This window comes from Lepisosteus platostomus, chromosome 26 (genome assembly GCF_059453375.1).
Source record: "Lepisosteus platostomus isolate fLepPlt1 chromosome 26, fLepPlt1.hap1, whole genome shotgun sequence".
NCBI classification, from domain to species: Eukaryota; Metazoa; Chordata; class Actinopteri; order Semionotiformes; family Lepisosteidae; genus Lepisosteus; species Lepisosteus platostomus.
This window is the reverse complement of record NC_142636.1, coordinates 7,605,158-7,625,288: the sequence shown is the minus strand read 5'-3', so window position 1 is coordinate 7,625,288 and position 20,131 is coordinate 7,605,158. Positions and strand designations below refer to the sequence as shown.

At 46.8% G+C, this 20,131-nt stretch overlaps 2 protein-coding genes across 2 annotated transcripts; both read left to right on the top strand.

Annotated features, from left to right (window-relative positions):
• Window positions 1-7,485: 7,485 nt before the first annotated feature.
• On the top strand, window positions 7,486-11,531 carry cart4 (cocaine- and amphetamine-regulated transcript 4). Its single transcript, XM_088620952.1, has 3 exons — window positions 7,486-7,836; window positions 8,747-8,824; window positions 11,177-11,531. Exons 1-3 carry the CDS (start codon window positions 7,678-7,680, stop codon window positions 11,282-11,284), a joined length of 345 nt encoding a protein of 114 aa, XP_088477078.1. The 5' UTR covers window positions 7,486-7,677; the 3' UTR covers window positions 11,285-11,531.
• A 2,099-nt stretch (window positions 11,532-13,630) lies between these two features.
• Window positions 13,631-20,019, top strand: LOC148639906 (cocaine- and amphetamine-regulated transcript protein-like). The gene is made up of 3 exons (XM_088620954.1): window positions 13,631-15,063; window positions 17,476-17,559; window positions 18,545-20,019. Exons 1-3 carry the CDS (start codon window positions 14,929-14,931, stop codon window positions 18,650-18,652), a joined length of 327 nt encoding a protein of 108 aa, XP_088477080.1. The 5' UTR covers window positions 13,631-14,928; the 3' UTR covers window positions 18,653-20,019.
• The last annotated feature ends 112 nt before the right edge of the window (window positions 20,020-20,131 follow it).

Below are 20,131 nucleotides of genomic sequence, written 5' to 3'. Positions count from 1 at the left end.
ATCGCATTACAGACTAGAGGAAATACAAGCAACCTTTTCTGACTACTCCAAATATTCACACTCGCAAACTGGAATCCCAAATAAACAGGGCCTGTTCTTTCGCTAGGGTCTTTCAAACCTTGCCATTTCTAAGTGCTGAACAAAAGACTATATTCACGGCAGGAATAAACTGTGAGGAAACGTATCCTAAATCTAGCAAACCAGCAGGGACTGGTGGCTTCCTGAGTGAATTCTCTAAGATATACCGAAAACAATTATCTCCTCTGCTTCATCAACTTCTGACTGGATAAAGGATCCTATCCTGAAGAGCAGCTCTTATTTCCATTATTGCGACAGGAAGGGAGGAGACCAGTCTAGATGTGGGTCTTTTCACCTGTTTCCATTTTTAACACGGACTATAAGATTTATGCTGCAATCATGACCAAAAGTGTGGAGAGAATTCTAACTCATCTGATTAATTCAGATGATAAAGATACAGTATATAGCCAGTTATATCCAGGACAGACAAACGCTAGATAATTTTGGCCTTACATTATGTATTATGGAACCCATTGAGGATCGAAAGATGGTTTAGATGCAGAAAGAGCTTTTGATTGGGTCAGTTGGGAATTGTTATATCAAGCACTCAAGAGATTTGGATTTGGAAATGCATTTTTAAACGCAACTGAAATCATTCATTCAAATCCTACTGCGCAAATTAAGATCGATGGTTATCTAATCAGATGGACCTGATGTTTAAAAGAGACAGGGATGCCCTCTGTCTCCTCCTTTGTTTTCTATAGAACCTCTAGCAGAATGGATTCGATGAAATGCAAACATTAACGGGACAGAAATCAATGGGCATGAACATATGACCGCACTATATACAGTTATAGCGCTATATACAGCTGATATCCTCTTACATTTACATCAGCCTACTGCACCTTACAGACACTCTGGATCTCCTGGAGAAATCTGGTGAGATATCTGGGTAGAAACTAAATGTAGGGAAGACAGACTTCTGTCTTATAATTATAATCCAACAGATCAACTAAATGGGGAAATGTAAACTAAACTGGCAGTTAACATCTTCTAAATATTTAAGTGCACACTTACAAAAAGACCGCTCGCAAATGTCCAGTTTGAATTAATGTCCCTGAATTCACAGAAAAACAGATGATATTACTGGATGGGATTTGCTCCCTCTTCCAATAAGATCTAGAAAAGAGGCCATGTGCTACCAAGACTTATATTTTATGAGTAAACTGTTACTTCAAAAACATTAACCAGTTGAGATCAGTTGATCGGAAACAGCTGAGATTTTCCGATCAATAAGATACTATCTACCTTCTGATTTTGCCCTGCTCACTGCTGGTGTGGGAACCTGCCTCTGAGCAGTGAGAACAGACGGGGGAGAGCTGTCAGACTGTGTCGGGATCTTTCAGCCCTGCTCCACGCCTCTCAGTCCCGAGTCCTGTGTGGAGCACAGTCCATCCTAGAGGACCCCTCCCACCCTCTGATTCAAGACTTGCAGTTCCTCCCCTCAGAACGCAGATACAGATTTCCCAACCTCAAAACAAACAGGCTCAAGTTCTCATTCGTACCTGTGGCCATAGCCCTGCTCAACAGATGATTCTCCTGTGCGTGTGTATTGTTTATTTGTGCGTCTTCTTTATATTGTCTGCTTGCAGTAAAACAAATTGGCCCCTGGGGATCATAAAGGCTCTGTCTATTGTCTCTGAAGCTGAAAACTACAGAATGAATTAGAGAGGACGAACAGCCTTCTCTTGTCTGTAACCTTTCTCATACTCTATCTACAGTACACCAGCAGACAATACAGCCCAATGGCACAGAGGACTGTAGGATGGGATCTACCATCTGTCGGTGAAATTCACACCATCCACTGTCACAATTGTTGTGTCATACAAGTGACAAAGCTCAGGTGTTTGTGAAGCAGAAGTCCCTTTATTTCATATGCATATGGAAGTCCGGCTTGCAACCACCAGACTTAAAAAATAAGTAGCTGAAGATGGTACTCTATACCTTCAAACAAAAAGAGTTACTATGACACATTCTAAACAAATGATAAGACAGCAACACATGCCAATTAATTATATCTAAGTTGCAAACTAGACAACAGTTAGTTATTTTCATGTTCTGGGCATACAGCCAGCTTACCAAATACATGCCCTTTATCTTACTGACCAAGGACAGGCAGCATCTTTATTCTTTCTATATTTGAGCGCAAAGCCAACTTCAAGACACTAGACTGCAAAATACAAAAACAAGAAATTCTATTATTATCTCACTTTCCTAGCTGGCTCTCTTATCTCTTCACGATGAAGCCCGATCCATTGCTGAGGATCCCAACCATCTCGTGCACAAACTTTTCTCCCCCCCCTGCGCTCTGCCCAGCAGTACCGCACTATTAAATCACAGGCTGCCAGGTTTAAGAACAGCTTCCACCCTCCTGCAGTGCGAGTCATAACCAGCTAACTGTGTAATGCCTCAGAAATCAAAGCACCTCTGCACTCTGCACTTTTGACTGAGACTAGCTTGTATTTATGGTTTTATGTATTGTCTGCACATACTGTCATGATTTATTTATTATGATCTGTTTTTTAATGGACAGTCCTATTGTGTGCTGTCCTGAGAGAACGGCACAAGTAAGAATCACAAGGTATGTGTACATATGGCAAGTAAACTTCTCTATCTTTGCTTAACAACCTTTCTAGAATGAGTTTGCAGAGCAGACGTCAGCCAAGCTGGAGAGTATTCATTTAGAATTTAATGACGGGCTCCGTCGTCTCCTCCTCTCTTACCACGGCTCAGTCTTGCCCCCAGGCTGCTGGTGGAAAATGATGTGTCTTTTCAGGAGTCCAGCCAGCAGCGGCTGTTTGCTCAGACCCAGCGGGGTGGCAGCTCACGGAGTGATCTTTCCCAAGCCCGTGACATTTCTCAAGGGACGTGATCGTTAAACATTTACTGCCTGGTGGGTTTGGAGCTGTGCAATGCGGAGAAACAGAAAAATGATACAGAACTTTCGGAATTCTGCATTTAAAAGTTTCTAGTTCAAGTGGTTTTAATGGATCTTAAATTCTAACACTGTATATCATATTGTCTGTCTGTGTGGAGTTTGCATGTTCTCCCAGTGTGCGTGTGGGTTTCCTCCAGGTGCTCCGGTTTTCTTTCACGATGGGAAGTTACCCGACTTAAAATCAGCTAGTGTGTGTGTTAGTCAGTGTCTGTCTGCTCTGTGACGGACTGGCGTCCTGTCCAGGGTGTAGCCTGCCCTGTGTCCATTACTTGCTGGGACAGACTCTGTCTCCCCTGTGACCCTGAACTGGAAGAAGTGGATGTAAACTGGGGGATGGATGACGGACGTACACCATGGTCCAGTAGGGTCAAGCATGGTGGAGGCTGATTGTGCAAATAAAGTACAATCACAGGAGAACTGGCTGCAGATCTGTTTTGCCCATGCCCACCGGATGGAGCAATACCTTTTCCACCAGGCTGCAAGCTCTTCAGAGGCTGATCTGGCAGCTTGGGGCTGCCTGGTGCGTCACCTAGAGAACTCTTGGTGGCTACATCACCCCCCATCCCTGTGATCTCTGCCAGTTGTCTAACATCATGCGTTTCGAATCTCGGAAAAGCTTTGGATTAGCCACTTAAGGAGATCATATGCTGTAACATAGAAATCCTGACAAATCATAGCGGAAGCCCTCTGGTTGCTCACATTTCATCCAGCTAGTCATCCTATACAAACTCTTCTCCAGCACTGCCTTCTGCGGACCCCCGAACTTTTATTTTTGCAACCGTATCTTGCTTTTTACATCCCAATGGATTTAGGTTTCATTTTCATTCCACACGTAGCGCCTTGGAACATAGTTATTGCCACCTTTCCGGAAGGTCGTCTCAGATGGAGGCATTAGCCAACGGAATAAATAATAAACGAGAAATCGACGGCATTACAAAACGCATCAACCCTTGCGGAAATACTGAAATATTTACAGAAAGAGTGCAAGGGGGCTCGCAAAATCAATACCTGGTAAATTAAGAGGTGGCGAGGGGGGCGTCTGGAAAATGTCGCTGCCGGACAGAAAGGGGGTGGAAGAAACGGAAGAGCAGGAATCGAAGAGACTCCTCTGCTCCCAGAATGCCATGGAGGGGCCACTCCTCTAAGTCCAGACCGGGACACTGAGAATCCGAGACCCAGGCTTCGTCTCTGACTGCGTCAACCCTGCTGATGGATCACTGGCTCCTGCCATCACCCCCAGGTGCGGCTGTTCATCAGTCAAAGACAATTATCTGGCCCTTCCAACGGCCGCCGTCCAATCAGTAGGAAATGGCACCCTGATAGATGGCGTGATTTCCAATTTGTTCCCATTTGGTATTCAGATCGCACTGCTCCCCACCCCACACACCTCCAGCTTCCCCCCGTATGTGAGAGATCACGGAATGTCAATGGGAAAGAAATGCAATTGTCATACAAATCTATCGCTCCTGTGGCGGGGAAAGTATTCTTTATTGCACAGCGGGAGGCAACTGATCTTCTATTTCTATTTCTCTTGCGCAAAGCAGTTGGTTCGGGGACAAGGACGTTCTCCACACACAACACAGGCAGACCCAACCTGAGATGGATCTATCTGACCTGTGTTCTTGGGCAAAATCAATGTTCTTCCGAAGAGCCACGCCATGCCATCGTAGCGTTGCATCATAATGCACAGAGAAAGCACGAGAGAAGCCGAAGCAAATTCTGTTTCGAAGGATCAAGGAAGCCGCGATGAAAACCTGCGGAGCTTTATCACAGTGACCTCGTACAGTGTCTGCAAATCAGACGGTAGGAAATGGGAAAAACGACAGTGGTGGTATTTAATGTCATTTCTCTCCTGTTCTCGAAGCGAGGCACATTTACAAAAGAGATGGCGATGAGCCGACTCTCAACAAGCGCACAACACAAGCTCCACATCTTCTGTCATGTCTCAGGCCAAGAGGCCTTCAAAAACTGCCCACCCTGCGTCTGGCCCTCTAATGTTAATAGGCCTTCTTATAAACACTCCAGCTGCAAATTGCACTTCGCAGAGATACTCTATGACATCTCTCTCGCCCATCTTCGTCTTGCCATTATCAGCAGTGCCTCCGCACTCACTACATCCATCTCCTGGATAATTGTGCACAGGGGGCATTGTCGCGGGAGGGGTTTGGACAGCGCTGGACAGTGGAGCGCAGACCCCTGACTCATTAATTAGACGAGGAGTGATAATTAAAATGTCAGCAGATCCCCCCGAGCTGCGCAGCACGTTGTCAAGCCTTCTACCAGAAACTCTTTGCGTTTGCAGTTATGAGCTTCCTCTGTTGCAGGAAGCTGATGGCTGTGGTGTTTGTTAGTGAGCTGTTCTCTGGAAAGCTGCACCTCAGTGAAGGGTGAGGGCTCCTCCTCAAGAGCATGGAAGAGGTCCGGTTTCTACTTTTTTCTGACTTCACTTGCTTTTGGGGAGAGGACATCTGGTTTGGCACAGTAGGCCAATCAAGATCCCCACCACGCTAACTGGCATGCTGTACTAGGGCACCTCCATCAGAGCTAACAGGAGCAGAGTCCATGTCTGCATAGTGAGTGACTTCTCACTGTGATCTGAATTATTTAAAGTGCACACAAGGACCACACAAAGCTCCTGTTCATTCATAAGGAACCTTGCCTTAAGAACCCAGATATGAATGTATCCATCCATTTTTTATCCACTTCACTCAAATCAGAATCACAGGGGGCCTGGAGCCTATCCTGGGAAGAAATGGGTGCAAGGCAGGGAATGTCCTGGACATGACACCTGTCCATCTCGGGGCAGATAGACACAGACACACTGACGGCCGGGCCAGTTTCTCCAGGAGCCAATTAACCTACCAGTGTGCCTTTGGATTGTGGGAGGTAACCTGGAGGAAAACTACACAAACACAGGGAGAACGTACAAACTCCACACAGACAGCACCCAGGTCTAGATTTGAATCCAGGGCTCCCCCATACTGCGAGTCAGCAATGCTCACCACTGCACTATTGTGTCACTTGCTTTTTAGGGCTGTGACTTCGATGACTGCATCAAACCCGTGTCAATATGAGGAGAACATACAAACTCCACACAGATAGCACTGTGGGTCTAGAGTGGAATCAGGGCTCCAGAGCTGCAAGGCAACAATACTCTGACCACTGAGCCAATGTGCCACCCATTCACACATTATATACTACACAAAATAAGATGTTGTATTATCTTATTCTTCATACCTGTATTTGCATATCACTTGCTATATGCTTGGAAAAATGATTTCTTATTTGTTCCTTCAACTGTAGTGTTCTGCAGACCCAGGTCTATCTCAAGGACAGCCAGTACATTGAGTTTCAAACCTGCAATGCTGTACACATGCACGAGAACAGATCAGGGGTATTAGATCAAATGAAAAGCATGACCTTTGAAACCTAGGCTGACTTGCTTAGATATTTTGCTTCAATAATATCCGGGGTCATACTATATCTTATGACAAAAAGGGTCTAAATGAAGAAACTAGGCAGCCAGTATATCTGTAAGAAAATAAAGTCCAGTTGACTATTATACTGTTTAGCACATCACTGAGTTACATGGTGACTACAAATATTCCCAATCATTTACCCTACAGGAAACATGTTAGCCCTATCAGGAGTACTATGTTGTGTACTGAGAAAATTCAAAAGCTGTGTTTATTCTATTATCCATAAGAATTACTAAAAAATTCGTAATGAAAAGAAATTATCCTGAAGCAAAGCATTTAATACATTTTATTAATATTCTTCCGTTTTCTAACTTCTTTATCCAATTCAGGGTCACAGTGGAGCCAGTCTATCCCAGCAAGCAATGAGCACAAGGCAGGCTCCACCCTGGACAGGACGCCAGTCCATCACAGGGCACACGGACACACACACTCACACCAGGGCCAGTTTTACAGAAGCCACCTACCAGCATGTCTTTGGACTGTGGGAAGAAACCGGTGCACCCAGAACATGTGAACTCCACAGAGACAACACCCCGGAAGTGTAGCCGGACCCCCCAGCGCTGCGAGCGCTGCTAACCACCCATATTATTCTGTAGATATTTCTGCCGCCATCCCAATTATTTGAGTAAGGTCGCGTTACACGTGCTTGAATGCGGGAATGTATTGCGATCGGCGTCAACATGAATTTATATTGTAAAGATAAGGAGGTCTCCCAGAATGAGAAAACGATCCACTTCAACCCTTCCGACTCCCCGGAGCCCAAAAAGGCTCGTGTTCTTTCCACTAACTCGTCGACAGCCCCCCCCTCTCCCCGAGCTGTAACGACTTGGCTGAGGTCGGCATTTTAATCAGTATTCATTGTGAAATCCATACCCCCTCGGTCCCAGGTGTAACTTCCAGAAAAACAAGGTCTGTGTCGGAGGAGACGAGCGATGACGTGAGGCAGCCGGAGAGAGGGAGCCGCTCGCCCGCCGGGTATAAATAAAGTTCCCAGGCAACACTGGAAACAGCGCGGCTGAACTAGAGAGGGCAGAGACTGCAGCGCCGGGAACAGAAGAAGGCTACGCTGAACTCCGACGCTCGGGGGGCAGGAAGCGCTGAGGTACTCCAGTTAGGACGGGGAGGGGGGCAGATTGGACTGAGAAGCTCGTAGAAATTGTTTCCGCCGAGGGTGACAGCACCATGGACAGCGGCAGCTTTAAGGTGAGGTCGGCGCTGTACCTGGGCGTCTGTCTGTCGGTGCTCGCGGTCGCCGGCCACGCTCAGATGCCTGCCGACGGCGCTCTCTCTCCGCGGGAGGAGGAGGAGTACGGCCCCCGGGGGTACTCCGCTGAAGACCTGGTGAGCATCCGGCTGTGAACTCCCCTCGCTTTTGAGTGCGAGACTCTTAGCCCAGTCCATCTGCTGGTAATCGGACCACTGACTGCGCGCTTGAATTGGCTCAGCAGGTAAACAGGTCCCACCGGGACGGCAGTTCAATTCCGGATGGTCTGATCACCAGCAGATCGGGTACCGAGACCGTCTCTCTCTCTCTGAAAAGTGGTGGAGGAAAAAAAAAAACCTATTTGTCTTGTGCAAACAGGCGTAGTGTCGCTTTGAGTTCGGGAACAAATTAAGCAAAACGATTTACTTACGGTAGCCACACCAAAAAAAAAAAAACGACTTGCAAACAATACTACAGATTCGTTATCTGTGGAATATATGGCATGTTAAGAACTCTGCACAGCTAGAAAAGTTTTAAAAAACGCGTAAAAAAAAAACAGGAGAGAAGCCCCATCGCAGTTAATGCGACGTTCGTGAGTTTTCTAAAGGATGCGTGGATTTTAGAAACGGCGGTCGCGGAGTGACGCTCCGGCACAGGCGTGTAGCGCTCAGCTCCCTTTCGGCAGATTTAAGAAATGAAACGGGACCGTCCGTATCCCACACCTGGGTTCCAATTTCACACGGAGCTTTCCAAGCACGTGAGAAAGGGCGCATAAACACTACGACTGGCCGCACCTGAACTAAAATGCATTTATTGCTAACGAATCTGTCGGAGAGTGGAGAAGGCGCCCTTTTGCTGTGTGAAAAGATTCCAATAATATGACTGACGCACGATCACATCCCTGATAATCTGCTGATTCAGCCGCCAGGAGAGGAACCGTGTTTTTCGTTTTTCAGGCTGTTTCTCTAAGCTGTTAGAATGACAGGTCTGGGCTATTCAGTGCGGACGATTGGTCATTCTTCGTAACTTTCCTGTCTGATTATCCAGGCTGAAGCGCTGGAAGGGTTGCTGGACGAAAGCCAGGACAACAGAGTGTCTGTGGACAAGAAGTCTCTGATCCCGAGGGTAGGTCAAGCTCTTCCTGTACCGGCGCTGCAGTTGGCAGCATACTGCACGTACTGAGGAAAACGTCTCTCGTATACCGGTTTATAGAGTTAAATCAATTTACATGTTAGAATAAATATCGGGGCGGCAGTGCTGGGGCCCCTAGGTTCAATTCCGGATCCGGGGGGCTGTCTGTGTGGAGTTTGCATGGTCTATCCGTGTTCGCCTGGGTTCCCTCCCACACTCCAAAGACATGCTGGGAGATCAGTTGGCTTCTGGGAAAACACTCCCTGGTGTGTGTGTCTCTGCCCTGCGATGGACTGGCGTCTAGTCCAGGATGAACCCTGCCTGTGTGACCCTGTTGCTTGCCGGGATAGACCCCGTATTGGAAGAAGTGGATCGGAAAAGGATGAAGTAAACAGCGGGTCACACACAGACTTAACAGCTAACTTTGCTAAGGTGTCCTGTCGCATCGGAAGGCCGCTTCTCGCCTCTGCTGAGAACCAGTTCACCGCCTTGATTATCAGCTATTATTACAAGTTATTTCCGTTCTAGATAGATCTGCTGTATACGGAGTTTGATCGTTCTTAAAAAAAGAGATCGCGACGCAGAACCGTAAAAGATGTTAGCGTAGACGTCCTGTGAAGTCAGACGAAGAGCAGGGACATAGCCCTCGAATTACTTTCTGGGATGCGCCAGACCTGTGCGGGTTTGTGGGAAATGTAATTCACAAGAACACAACCGAGAATCGTCTCATTCTACTCTGTTCTTTTGATAAAACAAAGCATTTCCTACCTGGAGGGGAGACGGCATTGTACTTCATGCTTTAATAGAAATATAAAAGAATGTATTTTTTATGGCCGCCCGTGCCTCCTGTGTCTTTTTCCTGAATAACCTGTTGACAGAATTCCCTCCGGTCCTGTTTGGAAACGTGCTTTTATGCCGTTATGGGAAGGATAAGCTGACACGGGCTCACACGGGCAGTTTATTTACTCGCGCCTGTCTTCAATTACGGGAGCGCACTGCTGCCACCAAAGGAAAAAACAATCACCTCGTAATTACGAGATAGCAATGATTACTTCATGTTACATTGTGCGGTGAGCGCATGTCGAAGCCACCGTGAGCTTGCCTTGCACTTGGTGGTGCTGGAGGGGATCCCCATTACCTGTAAAGCGCTTTGAGTGGAGAGTCCAAAAAAGCGCTATAGAAGCGCAGGAAATTATTAATTCATCATTATTATTATGACAAAGATGAGGACCAGTTTTGTGGGATTTGGAGATCAAAGCAATGATGGTTCCGTTATGAAGAGTTATACGTGCAATCAGTCCCACTGCTTCAAAAAGTCCGCACGTAGCGATATAGGTATTATACAGTGTGACACTATCGCGTGATCACATGAAGTACACGATTATTCCCATCTAGTAATTACGAGACAATTTTCTCGAAGTTACGAGATCAATTGGTCGTAATGACGAGAAGGGCGATTATTTTTTTTCCCCTTGGTGGCAGCAATGCGCTTCCGTATTCAACAGTATGTACGAACTGGATTTACGGTTCTTCTTCGGGCGGAGTCTGCTGAGACAAACAGGCTGACATCCGTGGATGCATTGCGTGTTTTAGAAGGAGATCTTCTAGGCGCGTAGTGAAACTGCTCTCGCGGTGGATTGCGGCTTGGCCACTTGTGCACATTTGTGGTACAGTGAGGAGCTCAAAGGAATTAGGAAGTTATTTAAGGGGGGTTATCACACCTTTTGAGACTGGGGGACAATACAAGTGTGATAGAACACGACAACACCCAAGTTCACCCGTGTTCACAACGTACTGTCTTCTCGGTATGCACTGCTTCATTATATGTCACTGTATAAACGGTACAGTGTTGTACATTCCTGTCATAGAGATGCGAGGTGTCGCAGCGCAGCCCAGTGATGGTTTGAGATGAGTTTAATTTGTGAGAAAACGGCCATTTCCTGAGAACACTGAAGGAGACACATACAAGGTGTATTTCCCACAGTGTCCCCCGTTCCGCCAGTGTCACAGAGGGGTTTATGGTCTGGGCACAGCCACGGTCACTCTGTGTTATTATCACGAATGGGTGTTCACGAGTGACCAGTACCGCTCGTATTGGGATCACTGAAATACTTTCACGTATGACCCAGTGGCCATTCCTGATTAATGCTATCCCCGCCTTTCAGTTTCTTCTAAGGAGTCAGGTACCACAGTTATTTCTGCCACGTCATAAAATTCCCTCAGGCCCGGTCAGGAGTAACGACCCCCCCAGCCTAGAATCCGATTTCCACAGCAGTGTCTCGTACCGTTTCAAACCGGAGCCAGCGCTGACCTTTAACCTCTGACCTCCTGTCTCCCCGGGCGCAGTGTGACGTCGGCGAGCGCTGCGCGGTGAAACACGGGCCCCGCATCGGCAAGCTGTGTGACTGCCTCCGGGGGGCCGCCTGCAACACCTTCTTGCTCCGCTGCTACTGACCAGGCCGGGACCCGCCGCACGGAGGCGCCGCCCGCGCCTGAGACCCCGGCTCGGCCTCTCCCACGTCCTCGACGCGCGTTGGGCGCTGTCCCTGTTCCTCTGTCACGTGTTCGTGTGTGTGTGTGATTTTAATGTGCTGATTGTCGTTACAGGAGCTTCGCGCACTGGTAAAACTATATCATACAGACTCTGTATAAGGATATAATGAAACTAATTTTATTTTTATTTAATAAAAGGGTGTCCTCATGCTTGCTTCTCTGTGGGGAGTCGGGAGAGGGTGGTTTCCATTACATTCTGATACTGTGTTGCCCACTAATGAAGAAAATGAACTGCAAAGAAAACTACGAACAGGAAAACCCACTTGATGGGCTTATTTAATAAAATCGCCACAAATAGTATGCTGATGGGGGAAAAAAATGCAACATTTTCTGAAATGCGAATACTATAGTTATTGCTTATGTACTTTCACAAAAAGTTGTCAATGTGCTTTAAGCCCTCTGACCAGCAATACAGTTTGTGCAGTGGGCATTGCAGCTTGTCAATCACACGAAAGCTTGTTATTATGCACTTTTACCCAACGAGGTCCAGGTGGAACAATGCCTGACCAGGTCACCTTTAAAAAGGCCTTAATTCAAAGCTTAGGTCACTGCAAGAAAGGGCCACAGAAAAGAAAAGTTTGCTGTGCATTTAATAATTCCTCGAATGTCATCAGAAGCAAGGGAGAGGGCCATTGGCATGCTGCAGGCAGGCCTGTCATGTGCCAGCGTTGCCAGACACTATGGAGTGAGCTGCTCCACTGTGTCCCGACTGCAGAGGAGGTTTCAGCAGGACAGATGACCGTCCAAGATCCGGTCGCCCTCGAGTGACCACACCAGAGCAGGACCGACACATCAGACTGGTCCATCTGAGAGATTGTTTCAGATCTGCCCCCCGTACTGCTGCTGAAGCTGCCAGCAGACACAATGCCCGCACCAGTGACAGGACAGTGAGGCTCCATGCTGCTGGCCTTAGAGCAAGGCGACCTGTCAGAGGCCCTCTGCTCACACTGCCTAGACGTCACACCCGACTGGCTGGGGCCAGACAGAGGCTGCGATGGACTCGTCAGCAGTGGCATCAGGTCCTCTTCACAGACGAGTCACTCTTCAGCCTGTTCCATGCAGACAGGAGGGCCAGAGTGTGGAGCAGGAGGTGTTGTGTTTCTTTTTTCCATTAGTATTTATTCAATAACCGAATTTTCTCGGAAATGGTATCAGCTGTGAATTATTGAATCTATACATTTATTAATAATGTTATTTACAATGATTTAACAAATGCAGCTACTATTCGCACCCATTTATACAGGCCAGGGGGAAATCTGGCCAAGACACCGTGGTAACACCCCTACTGTTTTCTAGAAACTCCTTATAGTTACATTCAAGAACCGAATTGTCTCGGAACTGGTATCAGCTGTGAATCATTGAAGCTATAAACCTATAACATTATTTACAATGACTTATCAAGAGCAGCTACGTTTCACACCCACTTATACAACTTATTCACTGTAACAACCCGGGCGAAGTACCTTATTCAAGCGCACAACAGCTATGCCTCAGCTTGGATTTGAACCCACAACCTCCCATTTATGGGTCCAGAGTCCATACCGCCGCTCCCAGCTCGTTTCGGAAGACACGACCCCCTTCTTTTGGGAAGCGCGGCTATAAGGAGGTTGGGAGATGGCTGGTGTCTCAGGAAGGACTGTGTTTTCCAGGTGTTAAGGAGTTTGCAGGCGAGGGCGCCTCTCACCTGGCAGGAGCCGAGCGCCTGCTGGCCGGAGTTGTCTTCCGCCTGCTCGGTGCTGCTCTGCGTTCACAGAGACACGGGAATCCAGCGGGATTAACTGCGTTAAATAATCCCTATCGCCCCATCACGGCCATGCCTCTATCAGAAAAGTTAAAACAGTTCTTCTATGCCAGGTCTGTTGCACTGTGAAGCGTTCTGGCCAGATATTTCTCCGCACGGCATGTCTTTCTCAATGATGTTGAACGTCGGCATTTTGGCAATTCAGTGTAAACCCGTTGCACATACTGCCTTACGTTCACGCGTTTTTAGCATGCGTGATTAAAAGAAGAATGGGTGTGATTAACAGCAGCTTTTAAAATATACCGATTCGCTGTATTGGGGCGCGTTTGGAACAATCGATTCCTCTGGTTCTACGAGACAGATTTGACGCGCTGTCGGCCTCGGTACATGTTTGTCTGGCGCCACCTAGTGGATTGACGGGGCCACTCCGACTTTACCGCGTTCAGAAATAGTTTTATTACCTCATCCAGACCAGGGTGACCACCCAGCGCCTGGTCTAGTTAAATATCTGGGGGAAAGGGAAAACTGGCCTAGTTGATTGCATAATTGGCTCAATGGGGTTATGAGCTCAGGCGGAATAAACCCGGAAGACACCTCGGCCGTTTGGAAGATCGGCTCTTGAATTCGTTTAGTGAACCAGTTAAAGGCTTAATTATGCCATTAGCGGGGTCTTTAACTGCTGCTCCAGTATGTGGTTCGGACGGGTCCGGGACTCTCTGCGATCCAGGGTGGAGCGATTAGGCCATATTTTACCAACACGCACCAACGCAATGCAACTGCGAGCGGCCTTCAGGCTCCGCCAACGGGTTCCTTCTGACTGACCGACCGCCGGTCCGAGAGACTCCCGCACCCGGACCCCCCGCCCCTGCCCGGTGTCACCGCGCGGTGTCCCCTCACAAGGCCCGGCGCTCTGACGTCGTGTCGCCAGTAAACCCGTCTAAAAACGGAAAAGATTATTCTTGCTATCAAGAGCAGATTATGGGGGGGGTCGGGTCGTAACCTCGCCGCTTTTTATGTAACCGCCGCCGCTAGATCTGTTTAGTAGGTCAAGAAAAAAAACCAACTGTATGACCGCTAACTGCTGGAGGAAAGTCTCTCCGGTAACTCAAGACAGTGCTTGAAGATGTGCGAGGGACATCGAAATCGCCTTGGTTCTACCGGGATGTGTGGGAAAAAACATTCTAAATAAGTCCAGGCCAAAGCGATATCTTCCTTATTAGTTTATAGATAACCGGCGCGTTCGTGATATAGCGACAGTAAAAAGTCTAACTCAAAAAACAGGACAGGCGATGTTAAGACATCACGGGGTTTTGTTGTATAAAGAAGCAACAGCACGTTTGGTCAACGTAAAATCATTTCGTCTGCCATCTCCAAAACGAAGAGAGAAAGATCTCAATGTGTCTTTTTTTTCTCCTAATCAGGTCCACTCGCCACTGCCAGTGAAGTATTGTAAATTTTTCTTTGCTCATGGCTCACAACTTATTTTATAGCTGTGCTGGCTGGCTCAGTCCTTGTCACCACGCCTGTTTGGACATCGGGCCGGATTGGGGATTAATCGGCAGGAGCGAATCGTGGACAGACAGGTGTGTGTGTGTGTGAGAACTCCTCAGCGCCCTGAGCTCTGAGCCAGTCGGGACTCACACGGGCGACACGGCGGACCGGCCCGGACGGACTCTCGCTCCTCAAGCACCGCGGACACAGCGCCGGGCAGACTCGGGTCCTTTCGGCTGGGCAGCGCCGCCGCTCTCTGCGGGAGAAACAGACCCGGGGTGGAGCGAAGAGAGGGCCGCCTGGCACCTGGACCATGGCAGACGTCCGAGCCCTCCTCCTGGCGAGCTGCTTCTTGATGTACGCGCATCAGTCAGTGCGAGTCAGCGCCAGGTTTCCGGAAGATGTGCCGGTTAGACCCAGGGACAACGCCGGCCAGGAGAAGGAACTGGTAGGTCTAGCGTATGATTAATTAATATTATTGTTGACTATAATAATAATAATAATAATAATAATAATAATAATAATAATAATAATAATTCGTATGACATTTCCTACGTTTCTAGGTGACTGTTCATTTCCTTTTTGGTGCCTGTGTTGTCGTTTGCGCGGGCCCTGTTTTCTAACGAGAGAAGTACTACACTTCCCGGGTGTGGACATGACGAGTATCGCAATGGTCAGACCTATTATCGGACCCGGGTCTTCCACTGCCCGGGTTACAAGAGAAGGCTTTATTGATCCCGAAGGGAAACCGAGGCGTTACAGCAGCCCAGCGCCATGAACAGCAAGACAGACGTCAGAATAGGCTAAAATTAAATTAACTACAGCATTAGAGTAATGAAATAAGTATACAGAATACAATATAAAATACATTAGCAGAACAGGTGTGTGCAAAATATGCTCATAGTCACTATAAAACAATAAAAGATGTGCAAATTTCGCATAGATATATACAGATTGAATACCACAGTATAAACAGTATATTAATGCAGTGTCCAAAAAGTAAACGAGTTCAACATGCTGTCCATAGATGAGCAGATGAAGGGCGAGCAGTCCTAGCCTAGGGCAGGGTTATACACCCTGACAGCCGCCGGGAGGAAGGACGCTATATTGTTATATTGTAGGCGCTAAAGGTGTCCGGTCATTAGACGCCCAGTATCGAGTCCCTTTGCTTACTTTTAGGATTAGAATCAAACGTCTGTCAGAGCAGAACCCACGTCTCCGAGCTGTTTCAATCTGGACGGCAAACCACACCTCATCTCCGACCTGCTTATGCAATTTACTCAACCTCCGCTATGACAACAACTTTCACTTGATTCAATACAGATGTTGTTACGAAACCAAGCTTGTCATTTAAAAATAAATGTATTCACATGATTGAGTATCTAGAAAAGACGGTTAATGCAGTTTAATCTCCACACCAGCCTCCGGTGTGTTGTATCGGCTAATTCACCCTATTTACGTATCAAAGTCTAATCGAGTCATTAACGTACTTTCTCTCCGCTTGTCATGGTCTCTATTGTATACTTATCGGAGGTCATTAATCACACAGCTTCCTAATTATGAACAAACACTTTATTAACACAGTGCTCTATAACTCTTACTACACTAACACTGCACCTAACCAACGCTCCTCAATCCACTACTATATACATACTCATATATTCATGTACTGCATCATCTGTGCAGTACGGCAACGCGGTAGGATCGCACTCTACCAATATCCTTACACCGCTCATCCACAAAGCCGAAAAGTCTACTTTTAGTACTATAAAAGATATAGAAAAATTCGCACAACAAATTAGTAGTGGATCACAATAAAATGATTGCATAAGGTAGGGAAATCACATGGTGAAAACGGCAGGGCGCTACAGAATGTCTATGGAAATGACTGTCTTATGTTTAAAACTTTTGTACAGCAGGGTAGGGATCCATTTTGATATATTTTCGGCAATACTGGCATTGCAGAGAATAGTCTTTGTTCGAACAACACCCAGTTGCTGGCCTTCATATCAAGACATTCCAGCGATGTTTCCTAACGATGTCTTCATACGGACTTGCTGTTTTATTTCAGACGTTATCATGCCCTACATTTTGCTGGAATACAAAACGGACCTATTCCAACGGGAAGGAAAAAACGTCAACATCTGAGTACAGGCCCATGGATTGATAATGATGTCACAGGCCATCTCACTCCTGCCTTGTTTCTAAAGAAACAGTAGGCTGATGCTCTGCATTGCCGACACCGTGCCGTAGGCTGTGTACAGAGCACGGATCTGGGAACCGTGTTTGCTGGTTCTGAATAAGCCAGCGATTAGTCTAATTACGCCTTGCAGAGCTTAGCGAGAAACAAAAATGGAGCCCTGTAACCCTTCTGGTCCAAGGTGGTAGATGCCTCTTCCCAACACGGGAAATGAAGGGAAAATCCTTCTTGGCGACCACCGGATCCCTGTGAGCTCTGGGAAGGGCAGGGGAATAGTTGGAGGGCGATATGTGAAAGAGAACCGGAGGCACGTCTTTACACAAAGGGGGGTGGGGGCGTGAAACAAGCTGCCCAGAAGTCAGCTCCTGGCTACCAAAAGGACTAGTCAGTTCTGCTTCTATTAAGGTCTCCCGAACGTGCCTGCAGCCTTTCCGGGTTTATTTAAAATACCAGCGTCCTGCAAAAGCTGACAAACAGTTTGAAATGAAACAGTTTGAGAGGAACACGCTGACCGAGGTCAGGAGGGGCGGAGCTGGGATGAAACCGGCGGCCAGGGGATGAGGTGATATCCCAGAGTCGTGCAGTGTTTATTCCAGTGGTGGCTGCTGACTCGTTCCCAGCTGTAACCCGATGTGTCGGTGTTGTTTGTGTCTGCCACAGCTCGGCGCTCTCCAGCACGTCCTGGAAAAGCTTCAGAACCGGAGGCTGGGGACCTGGGAGAAGAAACTGAGCCGCCTGCCTCAGGTGGGGAACCTCCTGGGGTTCATATTTAAGAATAATAATAATAATAATAATAATAATAATAATAATAATAATAATAATAATAATAATAATAATTGCTTTCACTTATATAGCGCTTTTCTGGACACTACACACAAAGCGCTTTACAGGTAATGGGAATCCCCTCCACCACCACCAGTGTGCAGCATCCACCATCCATTTAATCCTTTTAGCCCCTGCTGTATGCTCCTGATACCTTCTGGTATTTCTTATTTCATACGGAGGTAGGAAATACACGCCCCGTTCACGATAAATGTACACCAAAGCCAACCTGAGCGCTTTAAACCCCGTTCATTACAGGCGGGTCTCCAACAGCTGCGCAAAACCTGAGACGTTTAAAAGCCCTGGATCTGTCACCGAGTGACACCCTGCGGGGAGTTAACAGCTTGACATTTCAGTTTGGTCTTCGATCACGGAAGACGCTTTAGGATTAGACAATTAGGTCAAAAGGATTAGACAATTACTTTTAAATGAAGGTGGTAAAAGTACGATTATCATTGAAGCTGTAAACAGCGTAGTGTGAAAATGAGGCGACTTTATTTTCTAAACAAAAGTTACAAAGACAATCCCGAATTATGTTATTCCTGTCCTTACTATGTAGGTTTCCTTCTTGTTGTTCTTTTTACGGTTTGGGAATTCATAATTGCTCAGTTCCACGTTTAGCATTGTACGGTTTAGTATGCTGTTGTTTAAAATGTATGTAGTGCTGGATCTGGGCGTCAGCTAAAGGGTGTACTAATCATCAAAATTAATATCGACCACTGAACACAGCTGTCGTGACAAAAGAAACGCTTTTTCTCTTTGCCCTTGAAAGTTTGACGGCTCCTACCGCACAGAGACGTCGCCTCGTTTCATTCCGTCTCCTGCTTCGTAATTCATATTATTAATGCTGTTGTTGTTGTTGTTGTTGTTGTTGTTTTAATGGACTTACCCGTCTGCGTCTCCGCAGTGTGATATCGGGGACTACTGCTCAGTGAAGAAAGGAGCTCGCTTTGGCAAACTCTGCGACTGTCCGAGAGGCGTCAAGTGCAACTTCTTCTTCCTCAAGTGTCTGTGACGAGAGACCGCGGCCATTTTCGTTTCCACGGTTTCCCGCCGTCCGACCGGACGAGACTCCACATCTTCGGCGAGAGCGAACGACGAGGAGCGCGCTTCTCAGGGAATTTAAAAGGCAGTTTGTAGTTACAACTAGTGGCCGTGGGGATTTCGAATTCGTATCTGTTCTTAACCGACTTTAGCTCATGACTCAACTTCAAGCTACTGTGAATACTCTCCGGTTCATAGTGCGCCGGCCCCTACCCTGGCCTACCAGGAACCCCGAGTCTGCTGATTCTACTCCAGATATGTTATTAATAACAGGATTAATGGAGGTTTTCTATACAGGGGCATATTTATAAACTGGCTTTCATCTCTTAATCTGTAGTGGTATCAACCCTCTTTCCGAACTGGCACTATTCAGGGTGTTTGGCATGAAATGTAATGAGCTGGACCTCTGTAGAAAGAAAAAACGCTCACTGTGGGTGGATCTGATAGTCAGGGCAGATGTGATAGTGCTACTTCTGGTGTGGGCTTGTCTGACACTATATCACTTGTGGGCAGGTCTGATGCAGTGTCACACCCACTGTGGGTGGAGTCTGATCGTGTCATTCCCACCAGTCCGCTCATCATCCACAGATCAATCCTTGACATCTTTTTACTCCAAAATACTGGCCAGCAAGGCGAGGAGAGGCTGTGTAGCGTTCTCTGCGCCAAAGCTGGAGACAGAACCCTTGAAGGAGGATGCTTTGCTGCTTAGGACCAGCTGAGAAATAAGTTGCATAAACAGATAGCCAAACTGATCCATTACGTCATCTAGAGGCGTTGAGCTCAGTTCGAATGGAAAGCAGCAGGACACAGCATTCCTGCCAGAACAGGATGGGGAACCACTGACAGACCACTTCCTCCAGATCTCGCCATAGTGCTGGATGACATCCTTTAATTGGAATACATGTCACATTAGAAAATTAAGACAAGAGTGCGTTAAGGATGTTGTAAGGTTGCCTAGGTCAATCTACCACTCTGTCATGGTGGCTTAACCAGTTACTTTAGCTCAGGGATGATAAGAGTTTGACCTTCAATAATTTACCTATAACCTATGACAGTATTGTACAGAGATCTATATATACAAAAGTGTAAATGATACAGAATGTATATAATGTATTTTAGAATGTATTTTCAATTTTTTATTTTCTCAAATTTCTAATGAGCAGCATTTGAAACTCACTGGAACCCATCTTCGATATTCCTGTTCATTTTTATTTTTTTAAAGAAAGAAAAGCCAAGTTATAACCGCTGTTTTCCTAAGCTTGGCAAAGAAAAGATTACCGTCTGCTGCTCGGTATGTATAAAACAGTGCACGTGTTTTAATAAAGGCAGTATTTTGGAGGAAGTGTTACTGTGATTTATTACAACTGAGTTCTTTACATCTTTTTTTTCCAACCCCTGTCCTTCATCCCGGCCATGCTCACAAACTGGGGGAAAAAAAAAATAGGACTCG

Excerpts from the sequence above, each read along its gene's own strand:
- cart4 (XM_088620952.1), top strand. The coding sequence starts at position 7,678 with ATGGACAGCGGCAGCTTTAAGGTGAGGTCGGCGCTGTACCTGGGCGTC. Across the intron at positions 7,837-8,746 it reads GGTACTCCGCTGAAGACCTG|GCTGAAGCGCTGGAAGGGTT; the intron begins GTGAGCATCCGG and ends CTGATTATCCAG. Across the intron at positions 8,825-11,176 it reads AGAAGTCTCTGATCCCGAGG|TGTGACGTCGGCGAGCGCTG; the intron begins GTAGGTCAAGCT and ends CCCCGGGCGCAG.
- LOC148639906 (XM_088620954.1), top strand. The coding sequence starts at position 14,929 with ATGGCAGACGTCCGAGCCCTCCTCCTGGCGAGCTGCTTCTTGATGTAC. Across the intron at positions 15,064-17,475 it reads CCGGCCAGGAGAAGGAACTG|CTCGGCGCTCTCCAGCACGT; the intron begins GTAGGTCTAGCG and ends TGTCTGCCACAG. Across the intron at positions 17,560-18,544 it reads AACTGAGCCGCCTGCCTCAG|TGTGATATCGGGGACTACTG; the intron begins GTGGGGAACCTC and ends GCGTCTCCGCAG.